At 28.2% G+C, this 21,967-nt stretch overlaps 14 protein-coding genes across 14 annotated transcripts; 6 read left to right on the forward strand and 8 right to left on the reverse strand.

Moving 5' to 3' along the window:
* The first annotated feature begins 15 nt into the window (after nt 1-15).
* T552_01176 (PHD finger-like domain-containing protein 5B) lies at nt 16-598 on the forward strand. The gene is made up of 4 exons (XM_018369767.1): nt 16-123; nt 176-314; nt 366-424; nt 476-598. The coding sequence occupies exons 1-4, from the start codon at nt 61-63 to the stop codon at nt 551-553; spliced, it is 339 nt and encodes a 112-aa protein (XP_018226413.1). The 5' UTR covers nt 16-60; the 3' UTR covers nt 554-598.
* A 454-nt stretch (nt 599-1,052) lies between these two features.
* T552_01177 (dihydrofolate reductase) lies at nt 1,053-1,808 on the reverse strand. Its single transcript, XM_018369768.1, has 2 exons — nt 1,497-1,808; nt 1,053-1,452 (listed from the first exon to the last, which is right to left on the reverse strand). The coding sequence occupies exons 1-2, from the start codon at nt 1,760-1,762 to the stop codon at nt 1,098-1,100; spliced, it is 621 nt and encodes a 206-aa protein (XP_018226414.1). The 5' UTR covers nt 1,763-1,808; the 3' UTR covers nt 1,053-1,097.
* Nucleotides 1,809-1,987: 179 nt separating this feature from the next.
* On the reverse strand, nt 1,988-2,574 carry T552_01178 (hypothetical protein). The gene is made up of 3 exons (XM_018369769.1): nt 2,411-2,574; nt 2,300-2,368; nt 1,988-2,243 (listed from the first exon to the last, which is right to left on the reverse strand). The coding sequence occupies exons 1-3, from the start codon at nt 2,528-2,530 to the stop codon at nt 2,034-2,036; spliced, it is 399 nt and encodes a 132-aa protein (XP_018226415.1). The 5' UTR covers nt 2,531-2,574; the 3' UTR covers nt 1,988-2,033.
* Nucleotides 2,575-2,864: 290 nt separating this feature from the next.
* On the reverse strand, nt 2,865-3,775 carry T552_01179 (hypothetical protein). The gene is made up of 4 exons (XM_018369770.1): nt 3,526-3,775; nt 3,129-3,472; nt 2,954-3,083; nt 2,865-2,910 (listed from the first exon to the last, which is right to left on the reverse strand). Exons 1-4 carry the CDS (start codon nt 3,728-3,730, stop codon nt 2,903-2,905), a joined length of 687 nt encoding a protein of 228 aa, XP_018226416.1. The 5' UTR covers nt 3,731-3,775; the 3' UTR covers nt 2,865-2,902.
* A 209-nt stretch (nt 3,776-3,984) lies between these two features.
* T552_01180 (hypothetical protein) lies at nt 3,985-5,547 on the reverse strand. Its single transcript, XM_018369771.1, has one exon. It carries the CDS (start codon nt 5,498-5,500, stop codon nt 4,031-4,033), a length of 1,470 nt encoding a protein of 489 aa, XP_018226417.1. The 5' UTR covers nt 5,501-5,547; the 3' UTR covers nt 3,985-4,030.
* A 22-nt stretch (nt 5,548-5,569) lies between these two features.
* Nucleotides 5,570-7,775, forward strand: T552_01181 (hypothetical protein). The gene is made up of 7 exons (XM_018369772.1): nt 5,570-5,963; nt 6,023-6,091; nt 6,144-6,327; nt 6,372-6,507; nt 6,551-7,127; nt 7,174-7,561; nt 7,608-7,775. Exons 1-7 carry the CDS (start codon nt 5,610-5,612, stop codon nt 7,727-7,729), a joined length of 1,830 nt encoding a protein of 609 aa, XP_018226418.1. The 5' UTR covers nt 5,570-5,609; the 3' UTR covers nt 7,730-7,775.
* A 32-nt stretch (nt 7,776-7,807) lies between these two features.
* On the reverse strand, nt 7,808-8,592 carry T552_01182 (hypothetical protein). Its single transcript, XM_018369773.1, has 4 exons — nt 8,492-8,592; nt 8,360-8,446; nt 8,031-8,310; nt 7,808-7,984 (listed from the first exon to the last, which is right to left on the reverse strand). The coding sequence occupies exons 1-4, from the start codon at nt 8,545-8,547 to the stop codon at nt 7,865-7,867; spliced, it is 543 nt and encodes a 180-aa protein (XP_018226419.1). The 5' UTR covers nt 8,548-8,592; the 3' UTR covers nt 7,808-7,864.
* Nucleotides 8,593-8,627: 35 nt separating this feature from the next.
* T552_01183 (tRNA pseudouridine(38-40) synthase) lies at nt 8,628-10,385 on the forward strand (the record flags this gene model as incomplete). Its single annotated transcript, XM_018369774.1, has 6 exons — nt 8,628-8,673; nt 8,719-8,944; nt 8,989-9,082; nt 9,124-9,786; nt 9,835-10,187; nt 10,241-10,385. The coding sequence occupies exons 2-6, from the start codon at nt 8,757-8,759 to the stop codon at nt 10,383-10,385; spliced, it is 1,443 nt and encodes a 480-aa protein (XP_018226420.1). The 5' UTR covers nt 8,628-8,673; nt 8,719-8,756.
* A 36-nt stretch (nt 10,386-10,421) lies between these two features.
* Nucleotides 10,422-11,500, forward strand: T552_01184 (hypothetical protein). The gene is made up of 4 exons (XM_018369775.1): nt 10,422-10,601; nt 10,646-10,696; nt 10,741-11,287; nt 11,328-11,500. The coding sequence occupies exons 1-4, from the start codon at nt 10,468-10,470 to the stop codon at nt 11,454-11,456; spliced, it is 861 nt and encodes a 286-aa protein (XP_018226421.1). The 5' UTR covers nt 10,422-10,467; the 3' UTR covers nt 11,457-11,500.
* A 30-nt stretch (nt 11,501-11,530) lies between these two features.
* On the reverse strand, nt 11,531-14,835 carry T552_01185 (hypothetical protein). Its single transcript, XM_018369776.1, has 7 exons — nt 13,134-14,835; nt 12,962-13,090; nt 12,773-12,917; nt 12,619-12,724; nt 12,196-12,574; nt 12,044-12,154; nt 11,531-11,999 (listed from the first exon to the last, which is right to left on the reverse strand). Exons 1-7 carry the CDS (start codon nt 14,787-14,789, stop codon nt 11,577-11,579), a joined length of 2,949 nt encoding a protein of 982 aa, XP_018226422.1. The 5' UTR covers nt 14,790-14,835; the 3' UTR covers nt 11,531-11,576.
* Nucleotides 14,836-15,105: 270 nt separating this feature from the next.
* Nucleotides 15,106-16,554, forward strand: T552_01186 (hypothetical protein). The gene is made up of 7 exons (XM_018369777.1): nt 15,106-15,372; nt 15,419-15,515; nt 15,560-15,712; nt 15,751-15,825; nt 15,870-16,019; nt 16,063-16,166; nt 16,211-16,554. Exons 1-7 carry the CDS (start codon nt 15,152-15,154, stop codon nt 16,512-16,514), a joined length of 1,104 nt encoding a protein of 367 aa, XP_018226423.1. The 5' UTR covers nt 15,106-15,151; the 3' UTR covers nt 16,515-16,554.
* Nucleotides 16,555-16,607: 53 nt separating this feature from the next.
* T552_01187 (hypothetical protein) lies at nt 16,608-18,207 on the reverse strand. The gene is made up of 6 exons (XM_018369778.1): nt 18,052-18,207; nt 17,903-17,998; nt 17,712-17,856; nt 17,421-17,662; nt 16,903-17,288; nt 16,608-16,858 (listed from the first exon to the last, which is right to left on the reverse strand). The coding sequence occupies exons 1-6, from the start codon at nt 18,159-18,161 to the stop codon at nt 16,653-16,655; spliced, it is 1,185 nt and encodes a 394-aa protein (XP_018226424.1). The 5' UTR covers nt 18,162-18,207; the 3' UTR covers nt 16,608-16,652.
* Nucleotides 18,208-18,383: 176 nt separating this feature from the next.
* On the forward strand, nt 18,384-20,745 carry T552_01188 (hypothetical protein). Its single transcript, XM_018369779.1, has 8 exons — nt 18,384-18,877; nt 18,924-19,030; nt 19,085-19,221; nt 19,266-19,552; nt 19,596-19,891; nt 19,932-20,095; nt 20,139-20,605; nt 20,646-20,745. Exons 1-8 carry the CDS (start codon nt 18,428-18,430, stop codon nt 20,697-20,699), a joined length of 1,962 nt encoding a protein of 653 aa, XP_018226425.1. The 5' UTR covers nt 18,384-18,427; the 3' UTR covers nt 20,700-20,745.
* On the reverse strand, nt 20,734-21,967 carry T552_01189 (hypothetical protein). Its single transcript, XM_018369780.1, has 6 exons — nt 21,942-21,967; nt 21,752-21,888; nt 21,382-21,709; nt 21,161-21,333; nt 20,995-21,119; nt 20,734-20,944 (listed from the first exon to the last, which is right to left on the reverse strand). Exons 2-6 carry the CDS (start codon nt 21,866-21,868, stop codon nt 20,779-20,781), a joined length of 909 nt encoding a protein of 302 aa, XP_018226426.1. The 5' UTR covers nt 21,869-21,888; nt 21,942-21,967; the 3' UTR covers nt 20,734-20,778.

Genomic DNA, 21,967 nt, shown 5'->3' on the forward strand with positions numbered 1-21,967 from the left:
ATTTGGTAGTTTGTTCGTTAATTTTTTTGTCGACAAGTACCTAAGAAAAAAGAAAAAAGCATGTCAAAGCACCATCCAGACCTTGTAATGTGTAGAAAACAGCCAGGAATCTCTATTGGAAGGGTATAAGCTCTTTTTCAGCGAAAAAAAAGGATGAAAAATGACGGATTTATAGTTATGTGATAAATGTGACGGAAAATGTCCAGTTTGTGATTCATATGTACGTCCGACGACGTTAGTTAGGACGTGTGATGAGTGTTCATTTGGTAATTATCAAAGCAAATGTATTATTTGTGGTGGAGATGGTATTTCAGGTATAAATTTAAAAAAAGAGAAGAAAAAAGAGGATAACAGGGGTAAATTAGACGGGTATTATTGTTTTGAATGTACGAGACTTGAAAAGGATAGAGATGGATGCCCAAAGGTATATTTTTTTAAAAATTTTTTTTTAAGATATATATATATATATGGTAAGATTATAAATCTAGGAAGTTCAAGAACAGATCTGTTTTATGAGCGTAAGAAATTCAAATTAGGAGGAGGACAAAGATAGATAGATGTTTGTTGTATAATTTTTGTAATTGGGGAAGAGGAGGAGAATGTAATATAGAGGAGTAAAAAGAGGAGTAAAAAGGTGTTTAAATAGAGAGAAAAGGAGTTTAATAAAGATGAAACAATGTTTTATTGGGGGTTAAATGAAAAGATTTGTGTATTTTTAGAAATAAAATAATTTCCAGAGTAGAAAGCCAATATTAAAGAAAAAAAGAAAGAGAATGAATAGTATATGAGAATGAATAATATATGAGAATGAATAGTATGAATCCAAGCTAAAAATGATGTATTTTATGTATAATTGTAGATAAAGTGGTATTATGAAGCTGAAGATTGAAAAAATACAAGTAATTGTTTAATTGAATATAGATATTTTTTTTGTAATTAATATGTAGGATTTTATAGTTATGAGATAGCAAAAGTATGAAGAGAGTTGAATTGGTAGATCGAAAGGTTTTCGAAATAAAAGAATTTAGAATATTGAATAAATAGAATAACAAGAGAATTAGTAGTATTAAAAAGCCATAAAAAGATTTGAAAGGGATTTATAAATCTCTTGTCCACATTTCGAATTCATAATCAAAACCGTCTTCATTTATTTTACCATGAGGAACTTTAGTACCAACCCAAGATTCTAAATCTGAATGTTTTTCTTTTTTCCATACAGAAGACCATTCTTTATCCCTAAATTTAAGTGGAAAAAATACATCACAATGAATATCCTTGTATATTATTGTAGCCATAATTCTATCTAATTTAGGATGATCCATAGCTGCTTTATATAGCTGTGCACCACCTATAACGAAAATTCGATTAATTTGAACCGAACTTTCAGAACCATATGTACGATATAACAATTCCAAAGCATGATCCAAGGATTTTGCAGAATGAATTCCATTTCTAATATTGTCAATCGAATTTCAGGATTAATTTTTTTAACATGCCCTAGATCCAGAGATTCATTTCGAGTGATAACAACATTAATACGACCTTTAAGGGGCCGAAATTGCAAAGGAATACTTTCCCATGTTTTTCGACCCATCAATACAACATTCATCGATTCAAATGAATCAAAAGTTGGTACAAAAGAGGTTACTCGTTTAAAATAACTTATTTCTTTCTTTAATTTCCATGGAAGAGAGTTTGATCGGCCAATTCCATAAGAAGTTGTAAGTGCAACAATCAATGTTAAAGACTTTTGCTGATTCATCAAAATCAAACGGACTGTCCGTCGACAAAAAAATTTCGAAGGCAGCTCTCTATCATTCTTCTATATAATCCACATATTATCTTACATTTTAAAAACATTTATCTATATAAATAAGCACATTCCTGTATTTTTTTATTATAATACCTACTAGAGAAACAAACCAAATTTGCAAAATCAAGCAATATTTTTATAAAAAAAGAGACCCTACTTTTCAATATATAATTCCAAAAAATAACCGTAAATTATTATTTATAATATATTTTTTATGTATCTAAATTGTTTCTTGTGTTTGTTGCTTAGTTTCTGTATTTTCAGAACTTTGATTATATTTATATTGATTTAATAGTGTTAAAATTTGATCCAACGGTAAAGATGTATCTTTCATTTGTTCTGACACAGGATCCCATGCATTTGTCTCCCATAACATCCATGCTTCTTTAATCAGCCGTGAAATTAATAATAACTCTTCTGCTGATCGAATCTAAGAGATTAAAGTATAAATTTCTAACTTAGTATCAATAAAAATACATAACATACCATAGAAGCAGCATGCGTTTCAATCTGGTAGCTTTCAGAAGCTACTGTACACTGATCTTTTGCATCATTCTATTAATCTTAATAAATAAAAACAAAATTATAATTACATACACCAACTATATCAATTATCTGACAAAATCGTGAAAGTAATGTATAAGATGCTTCATCTATTTGCTTAATCAATCCTGTTGTACGCACAGTAAGCAAATCTAAGTCTTCTGAATGATTCATAGTAATTGCTTATCGGAAATATGATATTTGTGAATGTATAAAATCCGAAAGAGCAGGAAAAATACAGAAACCTATATAACCAATAAATAAAGAATAGATAAAACCTATATATGAGCTGTGAAAAAAAAAAAAGAAAGATCTAGGAATATAATATGTATCGAAACCCAATGAGTAATAATATCAAGAGTTAATTAATATCTATGACCTTTAACCTTTTGCCTTAAATCAAATGTACTGCTTTATATCTTTAAGAAAATATTCGAGTATAATAACTTGAGAAATTGCCAAGTAATTTAGATTTTAAAGAGAAAAATATAGATATTTCTGTCTTTCAGGTGTATAAAATTATTACCAAGATGGATCTTAGCCATTCTAATAAACTAAAAACATTAACTATAAGCAATTCTCATATAAAATCCTAACTTTCGTCGTATGGACGTGTATCAGAAAAACAAGGCTCAAAAACTTGCATTACTACTTGTTTTGCATGATCCATATCTTTACAAGCAGGATGACCCAAAACAGAAAGTATAGCTCGACGTTTAACACATTCCTAATCCTGGTTAATACTCCAAATCATCTATAAAATCTAAAAAACCTGATGATGTTTACGAAATGTACCAATTGCACCATTTTTGAATTCTCTCCACCAACGACACTCTCCACTAAGACTTACTGCCCGTATTTCGCTACAAGCATGATGTCTAAGATTATTACTATCAACAACAAATTTTGAATGATCATAGGCATGAATCATTTCATGAACCATTGTATCTTCCATATGAGATTTACTCCAAATTTTATTTTGACAAAGAAAAATCCCTTTAGAAGAATCAAACCAACCACTTTTCATTTCATTACATGGAACACATAAAATATTATCCAATAAAGACCCTGATTTCAAAGAATCCAAATGTTTTGCCATAAATCTCACCGATGGACCTTAATTATGATGGTTTTTTACCATTCCACCTAGAAAAATACAGCAAACTTACTGTTTTTAAGCAAATATCTCTTCCATTCCTCACAACGATGATTCATTTGTTCTTTATAGGCATGATCTCTGGCTTCTTCATATTTTTTTCTCTCATTTTTATCCATTCCAAAGCCTAAAACGTACATTAAAGTATTTCTCCAGTTCAAAAACGATTCGTCTATATTATCACTTCTTTCAGAAGTATTCTCATGTGTATTCTCCATATTTCAGGGCCTTTTTCTGTATATTTCCTTAGATTTTAATGTGCCTTAATATAATAAGGTCTAATAGCTACTACGATTAGACTAATCTAAAGATAAGCCATAAAAACCAAGAAAAAGATTAAAAACCCAAAACAATAGCCCAATCATAAAAATCACTATGATAAAACGATCTGGTTCCTATATAAACTAGAAATATAATTAAAATGTAAAAAAGTTTTAAAACAAGTATTCTTTTAAATATAGAGATATATCCTGAAAAAAATAAAACAAGAGATGAATAAATATTTTTTCCCAATTATACTAAATCAATGGTTTTCCAATTCTTATAGATTCTTGTGTTTTTTTAATCCATTGATAATTTTCACCTTTTCCATAAATTAAATATGCTTTACCAGATTTACCAGCTCTACCAGTTCTTCCAAGACGATGAATTAAATCAACATGATTATATGGCAGATCAAACAATATAACATTTTTTAAACCAACAGTATCAACACCTCGCGAGTTCAAATCAGTCGTAACCAAAATAGATAAAGATTTGTCACTAAAATTACCATAAATAAAATTGTGTATATTATTAAGACGATCTTTAGTATATTTTGTTAAAGAAAAAGCATGAAACCCTTTGTCTTTAAGAAAATAAGCGAATTCATCAGAGTGTTTTCTTTCATTAAAAAAAATAATAACTTTTTTTGAAACATCATTCTTTGCAATTCTTTCAAGGATGCTAAGACATGCCATTTTTTTATTGTTTTTAAACGTTTTTTGAGCATCAATTAACCTAAAAGAAATCTTTTTTGATATAGTATGAAGTTCAGGTGTCACTATCTTATAAATATCAGGATAATGTTTAAGCAAAAAACGTTCATATTTTTGTGATACAACAGAAGAACAAAAAATACGCAATTTTAAATTATTAGCTGAATTTAAAATAGATAATACAATCGAACGAAATGAAATATCCATAAGACTATCCGCTTCATCAAGTACCATATATCTAGTCTGATCTAAATTTAATTTCTTTTCTTCAATAAATTTATAGATCTGAAATGGTGTTGCTACAAGAATATCACAAAACGATGTCAATACATTTTTTTTTATAAAATCCAAAGAACATCCAGACATAACAAATGATGAACGAATTTTAACACCATGAGACATTCGCTTCAATAACATATGGATCTGCTTAACCAATTCAGCCGTAGGAACAATAATAATACATCTCGGTTTGCCTTGACAACGTAATTCACCAGATCCTTCAAAATCTCTCTCCTCCAACTTCAAAATATGCAAAATAGGACTAATATAAGCCAGTGTCTTACCTGATCCTGTCTCTGCCGCCAAAATAAACGTTCTATATGACGTTTTTTTTAAATAACATTTCAATATCTCCGGAATCGCAAGTATTTGAATTTTTGTAGGTCCTTCAATACAAAATGATCTAAGACCATCCATATATATAGAATTTACAATTGATGACATCAATCCAAGTGACAAAAACCCTTTCTTCACCAATTCTTCTCGTTCTACCTCTTTTTTCGCCGAAAAAAAAGATCTTCCCATACAAACAAATCCAAATCTTTCAATTCCACTTAAAAAATACTCTTTATCCCTCTTTTCTACGGACCTTTTCCTCAATTCATTCCCAACAAATTTATTCCTCAAAAATGGCCCTAATAATTCCTTTTTTTTCGGGATTTTCGCACTCAAACTTCTCCCATATATATAAAACGTTTCAATTAATCGTTTCCTATATAAATCACCTCTCATTATCCCCTTTTTTCCCTATTTATATCCCCCCTCCACCTCACCTAATTTATTATGACGTTGCACTATCCATCGATAACCTCGCTCTAACGACCTCTCTATATATTTAAAGATGGAGCCTCAAGATTCAAGCCATTTATTAAGCAAAACAGACAATTTAAAAGAGCTTTTTATGAATCTTTCTATTGCCGTATCAAATAATAAACATGAGGAAGTTATTGAGCTTTCAGACAGAATTAGAGGAGTTTCAGTATCAGACAAAAAATCAATAAAATCAAAGATTATAGCTCTTATTAAGCTTGATAGATATTCAGAAGCTCTTTATTTAATTGAATCAGAAGGTTATGAGGAGGAAGAAGTGTTAGAAATGGTTTATTGTATGTTTATGTTGAAAAAATATGAAGAAGCGATGAACATAGCAAAAAAAAGCAATAAACGGGGAATAAAACACATTATGGCACAAATAGTAAATTAATATATTGATTAAATGTATTTTTGATTTATATTTATGTTTTATGTTTTTAGGCATATCAGAAAGATCAAATGGGTAAAGCGAGTGAAATATATAAAGAGCTTCAGAAAGATCAGTATAGAGTAAGTAGTTTATTTATATGTATTTTTATAGAATTGAATGTATGGTGTAAAGATAGAGAATGAGGAGTTTGATTTATGCATTAATCTTTTGGCAACACAAGTGACGTCATCGTCGATCGAAATTTCAAGTCAGGCGGCTATTTATCAATCATTAGATTATAGATTTAATATAGGATGTCATTTGATATGCAGAAAGGAGTATATGAAGGCAAAAGAGTTATTTGAGTTATCTAAAGGTATATTTTTTTTTTTAGGGATATTATCATAAATTGAAATATAGAACAATGTTTATCAACATCAGAAGAAGAAATGGAATCTATACTTGATCCTATTCTTGTTCAATTGGCATATATTTATTCATGTATAGGACGAGAATTGGAAGCAATTTCTATATATGAAGATTTGATGAACAAAAGGTTAATATTTTGTATTTTTTAGATAAAAAATTAATAAAAACAGCCAAGTGGACCAAATTATTAAGCTGATTTGTATGAATAATTATTATAGTATTAAATCGGATACAAATCCATATCTTATTTTACATTCACTAAATACAGTATTATCAAAGGTAAAATTATCAAAACTGACAGATACTCAAAACAAAATTATTGATAAGAATATTGCAATTTTGAATATATTATGTGAGAAGTATTCAGCATGTCATAATATTGTCAAAAAACTACAAGACAGATATCCAGATGATGATAGTATTATTCTTATCTTAGTATCAAGTATTATATCACGATTTACTGGTAATCGTGCATATTCAGAATTAATAAAATTACATGAAAAAGATTCATCAAATGTAACATTATCATTAGCTATTATACGGTTTATGATATTATGCAAAGATAATTATAATATACAAAAAATTACAGAAAAACTTTTAGATTCCTTAAAGGATAACAAATCTATGAGGTATAAACCGGAATTGGTAAGATTGTTGGTAGAAATATATGAAAAAAGAGGAAGGAAAGATCTTTCACGTCAAGAACTTTATGCTGCTAGTGAATATTGGAGAAGCGTAGGAAGCAACGTGAGAAATGATATTTGATATTAAAAGAAATAACGAAGAAATATAGGACCCTAATTTGATAGAACTTTTATATGAATCGGGAAAATTAAAGCTTAAGCGTATGATAAAAAACAAAGAGTCTAATTTATCACCAGCAGACGATTTTAAATACATATTAAAACTTTCCCCAAATAATAAAAAAGCGTTAGCAGGATTAGTAATTTATTATCTTGATAAAGACATTAGTGAAGCATCAAAATATGCAAATAAATTACCTTCTTTAGATATTCTTACTCAAGGAATTAATGTCGATCATTTAGAAAAATCAGGAATTGTAAACCATTCATTAGAAGAAAAAAAAAGTAATCATTCAAAATCACTTTTAAAACAAAAAAGAAAAAAATCAAAACTTCCCAAAAATTATGATCCTGATAAACAACCAGATCCAAAAAGATGTATGTTTAAATTTCTTATTTTTAATATTAACATAATATTATATAGGGATTTCTAAAAAACAGAACAACTATTACAAATCTTCTAAAGGAAAAAGAAGACAATCAAATAAAACACAAGGCGAATTAGTTGTAGAGAACAATTTTACAACTAATACGGGAAATACATAAAAAATATTAACAAAAACAACTAAATAATGCAAAACATGATTTTTATATTAAAAGTATATTTTTTAGAAAAAAAAACAAGTCCTTCACACCCAAATTAATTAATACAACACCAATTCAAAACCATTCTATCACTCACTATATTAGATCATCCTCATTTCGGAGATATTCACCAATATCTGTCTGGTGGAATGCAACAATATCAGTTGGCTGCAATTTCTTCGAATCACTTGTCGATTTTGCTGTTACTGCAAATCCCTAAAAATTATTCAAAAATTATTCATAAAACATTCTTATTATCTACTAATGGTGTATCATTCATCGAACATATCACAACTCCTTGATGTTCTGGAATTCCTTCACTCATTTTACCTACATGAGCACGGATCACGTGATTTCCATAAAGGTATGGCATTTCACCTTTTTGTTGAACCCATATTTTATAATTAGCATATTGTGCTAAATAATCTAAAGCAGTAATATGTATTCGAAACTTATTTGTTTTTGTGAATTTTCCAAAACATGTTCCAAGTGAAATCAATCTTTTTTTTGGAATCGTTATAGCTAAACGCATCCTCTTTTCACTAATAATCAAATTTAATCACTTAATCTCGATTTTATACTCATTTCAACCTAATATAATAACATCGATTTCTATGAAGTCTAAAACAATATGGTTCATCTTCTCTATCAATTAAATATAAAACATTCTTTCCAATACTATATATTTAGGATATTTTATATCAAAAAAAACAAAAAACTCACTATTTCGCAAGTTTTTCAAATAAAATCTTGGTTTCTTCTTCGGTTAAAGGTCTCATCTTCTCAATTTAACCTCATCAAACCCACTTATCACTATACTTATGAAGATATTTTTACAGAAGTTGCCATAGCAACAAAGGCTCGAATATTAGCTAAGTACAGCACTAAACTATATGAAAGTACAAGTAAGGTTAGTTCAGGCACAGAAATTAAGTTAATAAGAATGGAAGATATAAGTTGTCCAGAGGATTATATTAAGAAAGATAATATGGAATCCGAGATATTTAATATAAAAAGAACAAGTATAGATATTTTATATAAAAATGAAGATGATAAACGACATAAATATGAAGAAGAAGGATTAGAAAATGAAAAAAAAGAGAAATGTAGAAGGCCAAAGAGAAAAGTAGCATGTTTTATTGGATATTGTGGAACAGGATATCATGGGATGCAAATGTAAAATAACAATGATAAAATATAGAGGAAACTGATATATAAAGCAATGATCCGAATCGTACAATAGAGGGAGATTTATTTAAAGCATTTGTAGATACAGGAGGGATTGCAGAGATGAATGCAGATGACCCCAAAAAAGTGTTTTTTTTGGGATTAGAAGCTAATACTAACTAATTTAGTCATCATTAAATCGAGCAGCACGTACAGACAGGGGTGTGCATGCAGCATGTAATGTCTTATCGTTAAAATTAATAATTGAGCAACCAAATCTTTTGGAAAGAATTAATGAAGCACTTCCAGAGACAATAAGGGTATGGGGAATTTCTCGGACGCTAAAGTCATTTAATCCAAGGACATTCTGTGAAGCACGTATTTATGAATATTTAGTTCCATCATATGTATTTATTCCTCCATATCCAATGACACAATTAGCCCAACGTATTACCAAACATAGGGAAATGATAAATTGTATAGAAAACAGTGAATGGATTAATGGAAATGAATACTTATTATATTGTAAAGATGCAAAAGATATATGGTCTGATGAAAGAATACAACATTTAGAAAAAATGATTAATGAGTCATCTACATCAATTGAAAATGTAGATGAAAAAAACGGAGAAACGTCTAATATATCATCACAATTTCAAGAACATCTAGAAAAGGAAAAAATAAAACAAATAGAGTTGGAGATAAGAAGAACATATCGTATATCAAATGAACGCCTTCAATTAATTCGAGATGCGTTCAAAATATTCGAAGGAAGCCATAATTTTCACAATTTTACAGTTGGAAAGACGTTTAATGATAAAAGCGTTTATCGTCTGATAAAATCCTTTACAGTACAAAAAAATATATCAATGAGACATATTATTAACATTCTTTAATAGATTTCTGATCCAAAATTAATACAAAACATAGAATGGATTTCTATTAAAATCCACGGTCAATCTTTTATGCTACATCAAATCAGAAAGATGGTAGCATTAGTTATACTTGTTGTTCGTTGTGGAACTCCACTATCTTTTATACCAAAGACATTTAAATCAACACGTTTTAATATCCCCAAAGCACCAGGATTTGGATTGTTACTTGAAAGACCCATTTTTACAAGTTACAATAAACAAGCGGAAAGAATGAACCGAGAAATACTTGATCCTTCCTTATACGAGAAGGAAATTCAAATATTTAAGGAAACATATATTTACCATAAAATATTTTCTGAAGAATCTAAAGAAAATCTGTAAGTATTCCTTAAAAACATATATTTATTGATTAAATAATAACAAAAAAAAGCTTCAGAAGTTTTTTAAATAACATTGATTTATCTATTACTAGTGATTTTAATTATTTAAGTTTACCAGTGGAACAATTGACTAAACAATTGGAAAAAAATGATTCTATTCTACTTGATGAAACAAAGGACAATGGGAATAGCTAATAAGTCATAAATATTATTTATTTGATCATGATGTATAGGTAACCCTAACGAAATCTAAACCTTATATCATTTAGTGTCTTAGATGAAGTCTAAAGAAAAAAAAAAACACAAAGATAATCTTGCTCAAATAAATACATCAGGTGGTATTCGAGAGAAGGCAAAGAAGAAACATGCATCTTCTAAATTTTATTTAAACAATCCATATATTATTCAATGGTAAATAAAAAATCTAAATATTATAATAAAGACTGATAAAAAAGGCCAGAAATCTCTAAAGAAGACCAAGAAATAATACTGAACAGTGTTTTAAAGTAGATAAAAGCCTTTTCCTGGAGAAATTAGCTCAATTTAGTAGTATATTTTCATTTTTTCCAAGTCAAAAAAAAAAAAACAAAATATCAAGTAGAAAAAAGGATTTAAAAGACAATGAAAACACAAACGATATAAATGAATCCAATAAATCTATAATGGGTTCTATAGATGACAATGTTTCTTCATCTCAAGACGATAAAAGAGAAATTATAAGAAAAAGTATGACATTAGGCATAAATGAAACAACAAAATTACTAGAAATATATTCAAAAATTGGGATTCCATTATCAGCACCTTCTTATCTTCGTTTTTTTGAGAAAGTTGATGAAAATCATCTTTCTTTATTAAAAGATAATAAATCAGCCAACATTCTTAAAGTAGTCATTGTTTGTAAGGAGGATATACAACATAATATCTTATACTCTCATTTTCCAGTATTATGTGGCGTTGTTAATGAAACACTTTCAAAAATAGAGGCATCTGATGATAATTCTCAAAGTGGTATCCGATTAGTAACACTTCCAAAGGGTTCAGAACAACAACTTTCTGAAGCAGCTGGTCTTAAAAGACTGGCAGCAATAGGGATAATGGTCTTTTATAACAATATGCCGTTTTATCTAATATCTTTAGAAAAATACACCTTACGCAGAAAAAATGATTGATTATATCTTTAAGAAAATACCGCCTCCTCAAATACCATGGCTAAAACATCCAACAATGTTCTATCCTACTTCTATTATTCAGACTTCAAATAAATAATAAAGAAATATATTTCAAAAACTATATAAAAATAAACTGTTTACAAAAAGTTATATCAAAAAATAATAAAATATATTTCAAAATATTTAAAAATAAATCAATTTGAATATATCAAAAAGCTTAATTTTTTTTTAAAGCAGATTTAGGAGGAAATCGTTTCATAGCTTTCTGTTTTTGAAGAACATATAAGCACCAAGGTTTAACTTGATTAGCTTTCTTAATAACAGCATCTAAAACTCGGACCCATCTGGCTTTCTCATCTTCGGAATCTGCATAAAAATTTATGATTTCACCATTGAAAAATTTAATGCAAAAACCATTCTGAGTAAGCACATAATCATTATCTCCTTCCAACGTACTAGATTGTTTATTGTTTTCTGTATGTACGGCTCGGGTCATTTTTTTAGAATCTATAGATAATTGTTGGTCATTTAATATCGTCTTCACTTTAGCCAAATTAATATTGGATCGAATTGATTTAGAAGATTCATGATAAGAAGTTAACTTTAGGCCTGATAAACGAAAATACCTTCTTTTACGGTACTAAAACAATATTAACTATCATAAGGGAGAAATAATTAACTTACTAAGCAGTCTCCACCATGTTGAATCAAGAATCCCTCATAATGTAATTTAGAAACCCATTCTGCATTTTTAATATCTTTAACACATGCTGACAAGCTCTTAGGCATAGTTTCCTAAAATGATCAACTAAAATAAGCAAATATATCAAGTATACTTTAGCTTGCCCTGGTACAAATGGGACATAAAAAGCATTGATCTTTAATTGACATATAATATATGATTTAACTTTTAATATTTGTCGTTTCCTTCCTTTTACAACAGCTTTTTCGGTCCATTCATTCATACAGCTTACTGTGGTTGTATAAGGACATCCAAATGCATGATCTTTAAACATTTTTAAAGAAAGATACGAACGACCGAAACTTCCATTGTTCGAAAGACAGCAATTAGGAGGATTAAAAGAACTTAGAGCTCCCTGTTTTTTTGAACTAGAAAAAATCCTTGAAAAAATAAAATCCTTTTTCTTATGATCAACAGAAGGTTGGTAATCTAGTCTTAAAGTAAGAGTGAACTCCAAATCATCGTTCGCAACCCTATTAAAACAATTAGATTACCATGAAAAAATGGAATTATTCACAATTCAAATTCTTCATTAATTTTCGCATTTTTTGTAAAAGGTATCCACGGGGTAGTTATATAATGTCGACCATTATCTAAAGTACAGCAGAACCTTAACGTTTTGTCTAATTTTAAACAAATTAAACCATATTAGCAACAATAAATATCTATACCTTCTGGTAATGGTAAATCCAAATTCTCAATTTCTATAACACGAATAAAAAGAAGACCTGAGTCCGGCTTTTTACCTATAGAATCATCTTGAGGTACCTTATTAATAACGATATTTTTTGTTTTGTCAAATTTAAGTACAGGATGCTTTTATAAATCAATCCATATATAAACATGATTAATTAAATTACCTTCTCATTTTTCTCATAAATATCGTCAATTTTAGGAGATGCATATCTTTCTCTTTTAGTATCTTTTTCACAAACATCATTACTACTAGCATGAACTATATTCACATTCTGTCTCATAATATAGCCACGCTAGACAATTAAATACATTCCTATTAAAGAGCTTAATACATACCTTTCGGACCTCTATAACTTTGTCAATTGCATCCGAAACATCATCTAAAGATACATTAAAATCCGATAAAAGCTGATCTCCTAAAAGAGGCAATGAAATAGAAATATTACTATCGCCATTAACAGTACTTTGATAAATGTTAGCATTTTTATTATCATTCAAAGGCTGGTTATCAGGCTTATATTTTTCAGCATCAGAATGAGAAATTTCAAAATTAGAATCAGCTTTTGTTAGCTTATCTGAAAAATCATTTGATTTAATATATGATTTTTCCTCCTGCTCTGTATTGGAATCATTTATTTTTTTCTCATTTAAAGCTTCATCTTCAAAAATTTTACTCTTAAACTGGCTAATCTCTTTTGTTGATATATTTGAAGATTTTCGTATCATAAAATCATTCAATTCAAAATTGCCAATATCAATTGCATCTAATTTACAATATGAAGGAAGCCGTTGAGAGATTTCTGAGTCCGATTCATATACCGAAGATTCTTCAATATTAGTTTTCAACTTTTCTGCATTATTTTTAATTCCATCATCATAAGGAACATCTTCACTATTATATTTATATTTTAAATCGTCATTAAATATTTCCTGATCATCATTACTAACATATGTTTGATAATTTTTTTTTGACATATGATAATCATTCTTTGAATTCTTAAATACGTTAACCGTAACATCCTTATTCTTATTTTTCTCTTCATCTTCCAAAAAACGTTTAGGAACATCTTCTTTCATCTTAATTGCCCCATTTTCTTCTACACTTTGTATATCTTTTCTCAAATTTCTACTATAAAACTCTGAGAAACTACTTTTTGTCATATCTCTTTTTTCATTAGACAAATTCCCCCCTAAAACATTTTCTGTTTTCAATACTGTTGGATCTGAAAATTCATTCTCTTTCTGTAATGATTTTCCTTCATCTTTATTCTCAATTTGCGCTTGTTTAGCATGGCTATCATTATTCGACACAATTGACGTAATTAAATTTTTTAAATTCAAAGAAATAGACCTAAGTGTACTCTTCTTCTCAGATCCCTTCCCAGATGAACTCTTACGTGCTCCTTTCAAAAAAAAAGACTTTTTTTCTGGAACTTTAGAAACTTCGTTCTCAAAAATATTAACCTCATTATTTGACTCTTTTATACATAAATTCTTGTCGTAATATTCACGATACTCCACATTATGAATAGTAGGCGCCTTCAATGGCGAATCAATAACCTTATATACATTATTCCCATCATATATATCATAATCTAACGATGTTTTCACTGACGAACTTTCATCAAAAATTTGTCCTGAATCAACCGTAGTCCTAGAAAACATACCATCCCCTCTCATATACACTCCCGATCCCTCTCTAAGACTTTCTGTACTACAATTCACCCCATATCTTCGGTTAAAAAACGCTGCACTTTTAATATCACTCAAATCCCTCTTAGAAAGATTATAACTGCTTATTAACAGCCCGTAACTCCCCGTATTACCATCTCTACGCTTCTTTCTATCACTTCCACGCCTAATCCTATTAACCTCATAGAAAAACGCACTGAGAGGGCTATTTGCTCGTTCTGACTCCTCATAGGCAACTTTTTCCCCTGATTTCAGATCCAATTCCAGATTTTCGTGTTTTTCAACCGTTTTAGAGCTCATATTTCGGCACTTTTTAGAGCCTTTTAGATGGAATTTTGGACGGAGGTTGGAGCGAGAGGTTGTGAGAGGAGAGTGTTTTGTATACAAAGAAGGATTGCCAGGGCAACGGGGCAACGTATCAAAAAATAAGAGGAGAGAAAAAGGGATTTTTAGAAGGATTAAAGGGAAAAACAGGGATAAAAAGGACATAATAAGAATATTTAGGAGAAATTATATAGGAATTGTTTTTGAACGGATGAAAAAGGATAATTTTTGGGAGAGAAAAGAGAAAAGAAACAAGAGGAATAATTGTAGCTAAATAAAGCATGATTTTTATATGGATATTATGTTTTCTGAATGTTATTAATGGATATGATTCGAAGATGTCTCTTTTTTACCCGTTTAAAGAGTCATTATTTGAAAATTGGGACATATATGGGTCGGTAAAAGTTGAAGGGAATAAAATAGTGTTTATATCACCGGAATACCAGTTAAATACGGGATCAATATGGCAAAAACATAGGAATAGGTACAAGGAATGGTATGCCAAAGTTTCGCTGGGTTTAAGTGAGATAGAAGGGGAAAACCTTGGAATTGCATTATGGTATTTATTATTGAGAAAAGAGGGACAAAATAAGCTTATTATTAAGGTATACGTCAGAAAGAGGAAAGACGGGAATTGTTTTTGGGTCTAAGGATCGTTGGGATGGACTTGGAGTTTTTTTAAATATAGGGTTAAACAAAAAAGTATATTGATTAATAGATTATAAATTTGTTTAAAAAAAGGGTAGTCTTTTATTAGAGGGCATTTAAATGATGGGTCAATGGAATATTCTAAATTTAAGGACCCATGGATTCAAGCATTTGGAGCATGTTCTATTATTTACGAAAATTTTAATGAAACATTAACTTTTAAACTTTTATATTCTAGAGGGATAATACAAGTATGTTATTATTCTTTTAAAATTTCTAATGTTTATAGATTGAATTAAATGATAGTATATGTTTTAAAACAACACAAATAAATCTTCCATCTGATTATTATTTTGGGATTTCTGTAAATTATGACCCATTTTATATCATATAAACTAAGATTTCAAGACACAATCTGAAAATGGAACAGAATCTGTCGAAATATATAGTTTTGAAGTAGATGAAATGAAATACGATTATGAGGATTCGAATGACTATATATATACACAAATTGATAAGGAAGATAAAAATATGAACAATGATTTTAACACAAATTCTGTATGTTTGGAAACAATTAAGATGAAATTTCTAATAGAAAAAGACTAAGATATTAAATGATTTACCTGTTCTTTTAAATCAGCTATTAAATATAGCTAACGAACAATTATTAATCAAAAATACTATAGAAAATATAAGCAAATCTTTGTAAGATACACTTTTTATAAAGAATCTTACATTTATAAACTTAGGAATTCTTTATCTAGAACTATATCTAATTCAGAATCCAAAGTTTATAGAAACGAAGAAGAAATAATTAAAATACTTTCAGATAGAATGTCAAAATCAATTTCATATTTACTTGAATATAAACAAAAAAACGAAACCATTTTAATGCTTAATTCATTATCAGAAAGTATTGCAAAAAATATGACATCAATTAATTCTAATATTAAATTTTTTATAATTATGAATATAATAATACAAATCATAATATTATCAGCATATATTATATATAAGCGAAGAGCAGACGAATATCCAAGGAAGATTCTTTAGTTTGTATAATTTCTTAAATAAAAATTATATATTCAAATTATTTTAAATTTTATCATTTTTAATTATTACTTTAAAAAATTCCCAATTGTTTATCTAAGAAATAAAAACTATTATTACTAGTATTTTTTAATATGATCTTTATTTTTCAAGGCCATTTGCATCATAATGATGTTTTTGTAATTCTAAATCATCATCATTTGAAAAACTACCTATTTCTAACCCATCAACATCTTCAAAATCATTATCAAAATCATCATAATCTAAATCTTTTGTCTCATCTTTTATTTCATCTTTTATCTCTGTATTCTTCTTTGCACGCAATTTAGCATAATATTCAGCAACAGCTATTTCTATTAACACCTTAAAATTTATGATTTATATAATTTACCATTTTCAATTGCTTCTGGTTTCTCTTTTTTAGAAACATTATCTTTCAAACTTGTATTCTGAAAATCAAGATAATCTTCTGAATTCATATTTTTATATATATTATCTGTATCAATAAAGTCATTCATAATTGTAGATTGAGAATGCCATATAGGCAAATCATTTTCAGCTGGAGAAAATACTTGTTTTTCTTTTTTACCAAAATCTTTAGTCATAGACTTAAGTTCCATATCAAAGTCAATTAAAATAGAAGGTTCTGGTGTAGTTGGTTGAAATACTGTTGATGTAGTAACAGTGTTTATAGGTGCTGGTTCCAAATATTCTGATGAAGGAATAGAGTCCAAATCAGGTGGAATAGCATTAGCTATTGCAATAATGAAAGTGTTTCTAAATGAATTAGTTAGAAAGAAAATAAATTTAATATATATATATATGTATATATATCCAAATTAATATATCCAAATTGATATATTAAATCTTTAACAACATTCTTAAAAAATATTAGCCATTAAAACTTACTCTGGAACTACAATTTCATCCACTTCTTTCAAACTAGATATAATTTTACTCATTTGACTCATTAAACGTGATAATCTCTCCTGATCATCCTTGACCTCATAATTTTCCTCATTATCATCCAATACCGCCCCACAATCCATACATAAAAAGTTCATTGCATCTGGACTTACTAAAGATACCGCATCTAAACTTGTATATTGTCTCATACATACTTGACATATATAACCTTTTGTATCAAAATCCTAAAAAAACACATTTAACCCTTCCATACACTCCATTAACCCCTCTAACCTTCCTCATACGATCTCCAACCGTCTTAACCAGCTTATGTATCTTCCACTTAATTACATCTATAGTTGTACGATAATTAATGTAATAATATGTACGTCCAAACGGCCGTGAATATCCTTCCCTTGTATCCATACGGCTGTGATATCTTCCATGCCAATTAAACCCTTTTATAACCCATTATTATATTATACTCATCAATCATTCGATTTTCTTTAAGTCCTCCACATATTCTTCGAACCTCTTTCAATTGCATGTCCATAATCATTGATAAATGGTCATCCCTTAGTCTAAACTTCCATCAAATCATATTCTTCTTGTATTTTATTGTATCATGTTTTACGTAGAGTGCTTTAACAGTGCATCAAGAAGAATACGGTCTTTTACCTCGTAGAAAGCACATCCAACCCTTCTAATCAGTCTGTGAATAACCTTGAGCTCTGGATTAGACATGTAAAAGCCTTGGTATCGCTTGTTTCTTGATATTTCTATACTTGATTTTTTGTGAGGTTGATCAGACGTCAAGAAATGTACGGGTAGAGGGTTTATAGATTTATAGAGAAGAAGATATAGAAAAAGCAAGGAAAAGATGTATTTAATAAGGACTTAATAGATTATAATGAAAAAAGAGCTTTTTTAAGGGTTATTTGATTAATAAAATAAATTTAATAAAATAAATAAATATAAAGTGAAAAAAAAGAGGGAAAAAAAGGGATTTGATGGGTAAAAACAGGAAGGGAAGGATAGAACGAGTTAGGAGAAGCAAAATATCGAAAAAAGCGGGAGTTTTGGAGAAAAATGGAGCATTAAAAAGGGTTAATAAGAAAATGAAAAAAAAAAAAGAAATAAACAAGAAAAAAGATACAAAAAATAGATATTATAGAGAAGATTATAAAGAGGAAGAATTGCCATATGAAAAGGTGCATCGTAGTTTTGGTCAGAAAGAAGATTTATTAGATACATTTAGATTGCCAATCAAAACAAAGGATGGACAAATTTATTTAAGAAAAGGGAAAAATAGAATAGAAGAGGCATCTATAGAATCATCAGATACATTTAAAGTTAAAAATGAGGAAAAAGATGTAAAAATAGAAAAAGAGGAAGAAAAGGATATAAAAGAGAAATTGGCATCAATAGCACAAATAATTATTGAAAACCCAGAGGAAAATGTGTATATGTATGATTTATAAAGTTTAATTGCTTATTTATCTATAGATTGAGCAATTGAAAACATTGTATGATATGACAATGTCAGATACGATATCTATTCAACGTTTGGGATTATTAACACAACTTGCAGTGTATAGAGACATTATACCTGGGTAGGTTTTAATTTTTTGAACAGTTTTATATGAATTTGTTCTAATATACTATAGATATTCTATTCGTCCATTAACAGAAATAGAAAAAGCATCTTCAGTCTCTAAAGAGATAAAGAAGCGCCGTTTATTTGAAGAATCATTAGTTTCTAATTATAAGGAATATGTATCTCTTCTATCAAGAACAATTAAAGGTACAAAAAAAGGTTCAATTTATGATTAAATATTAATAAACTAGATGGATATAAGTTTCCAGAGAAATCACAACAACAATTCCTTTCTAATATATCATTTTCATGCATTTGTCATTTATTACTTTCAGTACCTCATTTTAATTGTAGAGATATGCTTTTAGACATAATTTCTACTAAATTAACACTGAAAAAGACAGATATTTCATTTAATGAGTGCAAAAAAACAATAGAAGAGATATTTAGGAATGATAAACAAGGAAAAATAAGCTTAGAAATAGTGAAAAAATTAACAATTGCTATAAAAAGAAGGAATTATAATATCAATGACACAGTATAGTTTCAATTTACTTCTAAATTCTCATTAACATTATTAGATCTTGAACATTTTTTTGGAATTGGAATTCCTTTCACAATCCTACATAACAATAGAGAAAGAAGTAACTAATACTCGCAAAAGAAAGCATGAAAAACCATTTATGAGCAAAAAAATGAGAAAACTAGAGAAGGAAAAAAAAGAAATAGAAAATGAAATGGATAGTGTCAAAAGAAATAATCAAGAAAAAGTAAAGATTCAAGGAGAAATATTAAAATTAATATTTACAACATATTTTCAAATATTACGAAATGGTTTAATAGATCATATATACGCTTCTTTAAGAGGCTTAGAAAAGTAGTAATATATTTTTTATAATATTTTTAACAAATAATAGATTTTCTTATCTTATTAATGTTGATTTTTTTGAAGATTTATTAAAATCATTAAAGGAATTGTTAGAAAATACATTTAGTGTCAGTCTTAACATATCAATAAAAAATAATACAAAGGGAGGTCTTTTATGCATAGTTGTTGCTTTAAAACTACTTTCTCAACAAGGCAAACAAAATTACTTTTTTATATATTTTACTTACAATTGAAGCTCAAATGAAAGAAATTATAAATCTTGATTTATCAGCATTTATTTTTCATTTATATTCAATTATGATTCCTATGTCTTTAAATACATATATAGAAGCAGATGCTATTTATAAATCAAAAAAACAGGAGAATAATGTATCAAATAATGACAATTCATTTACTGGATTAAGTGAAATAGAAATATTAGAAGAATGTTTTGATTATATCTTTTTTCAAGATAAGAACATGAACGTATTAAGAGCAGCTGCTTTTATAAAGCGTCTTTTCACAGTCTTACTTGGATTTCCTGAAAAATCTGTTATAAAATCTTTAAATTTAATACAAAAACTGATCAAAAAGCATCCTAAACTTAATTGTTTTTTAAATTCTAATGAAAAACATGGAGAAGGAATATATAATGGAGAAATTGATAATCCTGACTTAAGCAATCCTTATTTAAGTACATGTTGGGAACTAGTTTTACTAAAGGTAGATTTTCTCTGTCTCTTTACAAAACTGACAGATATAGAAACACTATTCACCTACAATATCTAGCATTGTAGACAAACTGCTTTGCAGTTAGGATGAATAAGATCAATTATATAATATTTTCGAAATATTGTACTACAAAATATTTATTTTTAATATACAAAATTTAATTATTAATCTTTTAATTCAAAGGTATCTGAAATCCGTAAAAAACGTATATTTGCATTTTGAACATCTTCATCCAACATATTATCAAGCTCAAACAACGTATTACGTACGTATAAGACAGATGCAGCGAGAAACGAGACATTTATTTTTGTTTTTCCAGCATATAAATTTCTATAATCAATCAACAATTTAATTGCTTAGAATAAAACCATTCTATTTACCTCCACAATGCCAAAGCAAGCACACAATCGTTTCTATACATACCTTCATCATATGCAAATACAGAACCATTAAACTGCATTAACAAATCTTTCATATAAAAAGAAATAATCCGTTCATTATGTATCTAATTACGTAAGCAATTTCAAACACAATCTCCTTCCATACCTTGTATTCATTTATCATTTTATATTCACAATCTTCGAAAAAATGATTGACAAGTTCTTGCTGATAGATTTTGCAGATTTTTTCAGGAAACGCACGTATACGCACCATCAGCATCCAAACATGCAGTAAAGTAATATGAAACCATGTTTGAAAAGATGGTGGAAGAGCATGTTCTAAGTAACAACATCAGTTTTTCTTACCAAAAAATACCAACTAAATACTCGAATACCAAAAATTCCGATCCAAATCATAAATGCCTTGTTCAGTACAATGTTTATATAGCATTTTTGTATTACGAATACCTAGACTACGAAGAGAATACGATTCCAATGTAGATGCTACCCATAAAGCAATTTTCCGAAGAATTGGAGAGAAAACATTATCTTTTTTATCATAAGAAACACTTGATAATGAAGAAAACATAGATATTGTTTTCTTCAGTAAACCTTTAGGAATGTTTTGAACATCTTTTTTATATAATTTTTTGGATATAAAAAAGCATCCATCATGATTTTTTTTGATAAAATTAATATAAAATCTTTTATGAGACTAAAAGAAAATGTCAATAAAAACAAAATAAACAAAACTTACATGAAATTTCATGAAAGTCTGATCCGTCCAATATAACATTTGCATGTGCCGAATCCATTGATGTGTATTACAAGAAAGCGAAGAATAACGTGAGTAAAATAATAAAACAAAAGACATAAAGAAATTAACAATTATGTCTACAATTACAAATATTACCAAATATACTTTTAAAAAATAATTTTAATATTACCTGAAAAATAAAAATCTTAAAAAAAT

The sequence above is a fragment of the Pneumocystis carinii genome (assembly GCF_001477545.1).
Source record: "Pneumocystis carinii B80 chromosome Unknown supercont1.5, whole genome shotgun sequence".
NCBI classification, from domain to species: domain Eukaryota; kingdom Fungi; phylum Ascomycota; class Pneumocystomycetes; order Pneumocystales; family Pneumocystaceae; genus Pneumocystis; species Pneumocystis carinii.

Coding starts and splice junctions, on each gene's coding strand:
- T552_01187 (XM_018369778.1), bottom strand. CDS start 18,161: ATGTCTAATCCAGAGCTCAAGGTTATTCACAGACTGATTAGAAGGGTT. Junction 17,857..17,902: donor GAAAATCGAATGATTGATGA/GTATAATATAAT, acceptor TTGGCATGGAAG/ATATCACAGCCGTATGGATA. Junction 16,859..16,902: donor ACCAGAAGCAATTGAAAATG/GTAAATTATATA, acceptor TAATAGAAATAG/CTGTTGCTGAATATTATGCT.
- T552_01177 (XM_018369768.1), bottom strand. CDS start 1,762: ATGAATCAGCAAAAGTCTTTAACATTGATTGTTGCACTTACAACTTCT. Junction 1,453..1,496: donor AATGAATCTCTGGATCTAGG/GCATGTTAAAAA, acceptor TGACAATATTAG/AAATGGAATTCATTCTGCAA.
- T552_01189 (XM_018369780.1), bottom strand. CDS start 21,868: ATGTCTTTTGTTTTATTATTTTACTCACGTTATTCTTCGCTTTCTTGT. Junction 21,710..21,751: donor AGACTTTCATGAAATTTCAT/GTAAGTTTTGTT, acceptor ATTTTCTTTTAG/TCTCATAAAAGATTTTATAT. Junction 21,120..21,160: donor AAATGATAAATGAATACAAG/GTATGGAAGGAG, acceptor TTACGTAATTAG/ATACATAATGAACGGATTAT.
- T552_01176 (XM_018369767.1), top strand. CDS start 61: ATGTCAAAGCACCATCCAGACCTTGTAATGTGTAGAAAACAGCCAGGA. Junction 124..175: donor CAGGAATCTCTATTGGAAGG/GTATAAGCTCTT, acceptor ACGGATTTATAG/TTATGTGATAAATGTGACGG. Junction 315..365: donor TGGTGGAGATGGTATTTCAG/GTATAAATTTAA, acceptor GGGGTAAATTAG/ACGGGTATTATTGTTTTGAA.
- T552_01181 (XM_018369772.1), top strand. CDS start 5,610: ATGGAGCCTCAAGATTCAAGCCATTTATTAAGCAAAACAGACAATTTA. Junction 5,964..6,022: donor AACACATTATGGCACAAATA/GTAAATTAATAT, acceptor TTATGTTTTTAG/GCATATCAGAAAGATCAAAT. Junction 6,092..6,143: donor TTCAGAAAGATCAGTATAGA/GTAAGTAGTTTA, acceptor TATGGTGTAAAG/ATAGAGAATGAGGAGTTTGA.
- T552_01178 (XM_018369769.1), bottom strand. CDS start 2,530: ATGAATCATTCAGAAGACTTAGATTTGCTTACTGTGCGTACAACAGGA. Junction 2,369..2,410: donor AGATAATTGATATAGTTGGT/GTATGTAATTAT, acceptor TAAGATTAATAG/AATGATGCAAAAGATCAGTG. Junction 2,244..2,299: donor AAACGCATGCTGCTTCTATG/GTATGTTATGTA, acceptor TTAATCTCTTAG/ATTCGATCAGCAGAAGAGTT.
- T552_01186 (XM_018369777.1), top strand. CDS start 15,152: ATGTCTCTTTTTTACCCGTTTAAAGAGTCATTATTTGAAAATTGGGAC. Junction 15,713..15,750: donor ATTCTAGAGGGATAATACAA/GTATGTTATTAT, acceptor TAATGTTTATAG/ATTGAATTAAATGATAGTAT. Junction 15,826..15,869: donor ATTATTATTTTGGGATTTCT/GTAAATTATGAC, acceptor TAAGATTTCAAG/ACACAATCTGAAAATGGAAC.
- T552_01182 (XM_018369773.1), bottom strand. CDS start 8,547: ATGAGACCTTTAACCGAAGAAGAAACCAAGATTTTATTTGAAAAACTT. Junction 8,447..8,491: donor TTTGAAAAACTTGCGAAATA/GTGAGTTTTTTG, acceptor CTAAATATATAG/TATTGGAAAGAATGTTTTAT. Junction 8,311..8,359: donor AATCGATGTTATTATATTAG/GTTGAAATGAGT, acceptor TTTGATTATTAG/TGAAAAGAGGATGCGTTTAG.
- T552_01185 (XM_018369776.1), bottom strand. CDS start 14,789: ATGAGCTCTAAAACGGTTGAAAAACACGAAAATCTGGAATTGGATCTG. Junction 12,575..12,618: donor ATTAATGAAGAATTTGAATT/GTGAATAATTCC, acceptor TTGTTTTAATAG/GGTTGCGAACGATGATTTGG. Junction 12,155..12,195: donor TTGTACCAGGGCAAGCTAAA/GTATACTTGATA, acceptor TGATCATTTTAG/GAAACTATGCCTAAGAGCTT.
- T552_01179 (XM_018369770.1), bottom strand. CDS start 3,730: ATGGAGAATACACATGAGAATACTTCTGAAAGAAGTGATAATATAGAC. Junction 3,473..3,525: donor GAGATATTTGCTTAAAAACA/GTAAGTTTGCTG, acceptor ATCATAATTAAG/GTCCATCGGTGAGATTTATG. Junction 3,084..3,128: donor CATTTCGTAAACATCATCAG/GTTTTTTAGATT, acceptor AACCAGGATTAG/GAATGTGTTAAACGTCGAGC.
- T552_01188 (XM_018369779.1), top strand. CDS start 18,428: ATGGGTAAAAACAGGAAGGGAAGGATAGAACGAGTTAGGAGAAGCAAA. Junction 19,892..19,931: donor TCTTTAAGAGGCTTAGAAAA/GTAGTAATATAT, acceptor AACAAATAATAG/ATTTTCTTATCTTATTAATG. Junction 20,606..20,645: donor GGGAACTAGTTTTACTAAAG/GTAGATTTTCTC, acceptor TGACAGATATAG/AAACACTATTCACCTACAAT.
- T552_01184 (XM_018369775.1), top strand. CDS start 10,468: ATGAAGTCTAAAGAAAAAAAAAAACACAAAGATAATCTTGCTCAAATA. Junction 10,602..10,645: donor AATCCATATATTATTCAATG/GTAAATAAAAAA, acceptor CTGATAAAAAAG/GCCAGAAATCTCTAAAGAAG. Junction 11,288..11,327: donor TGGCAGCAATAGGGATAATG/GTCTTTTATAAC, acceptor TAATATCTTTAG/AAAAATACACCTTACGCAGA.
- T552_01180 (XM_018369771.1), bottom strand. CDS start 5,500: ATGAGAGGTGATTTATATAGGAAACGATTAATTGAAACGTTTTATATA.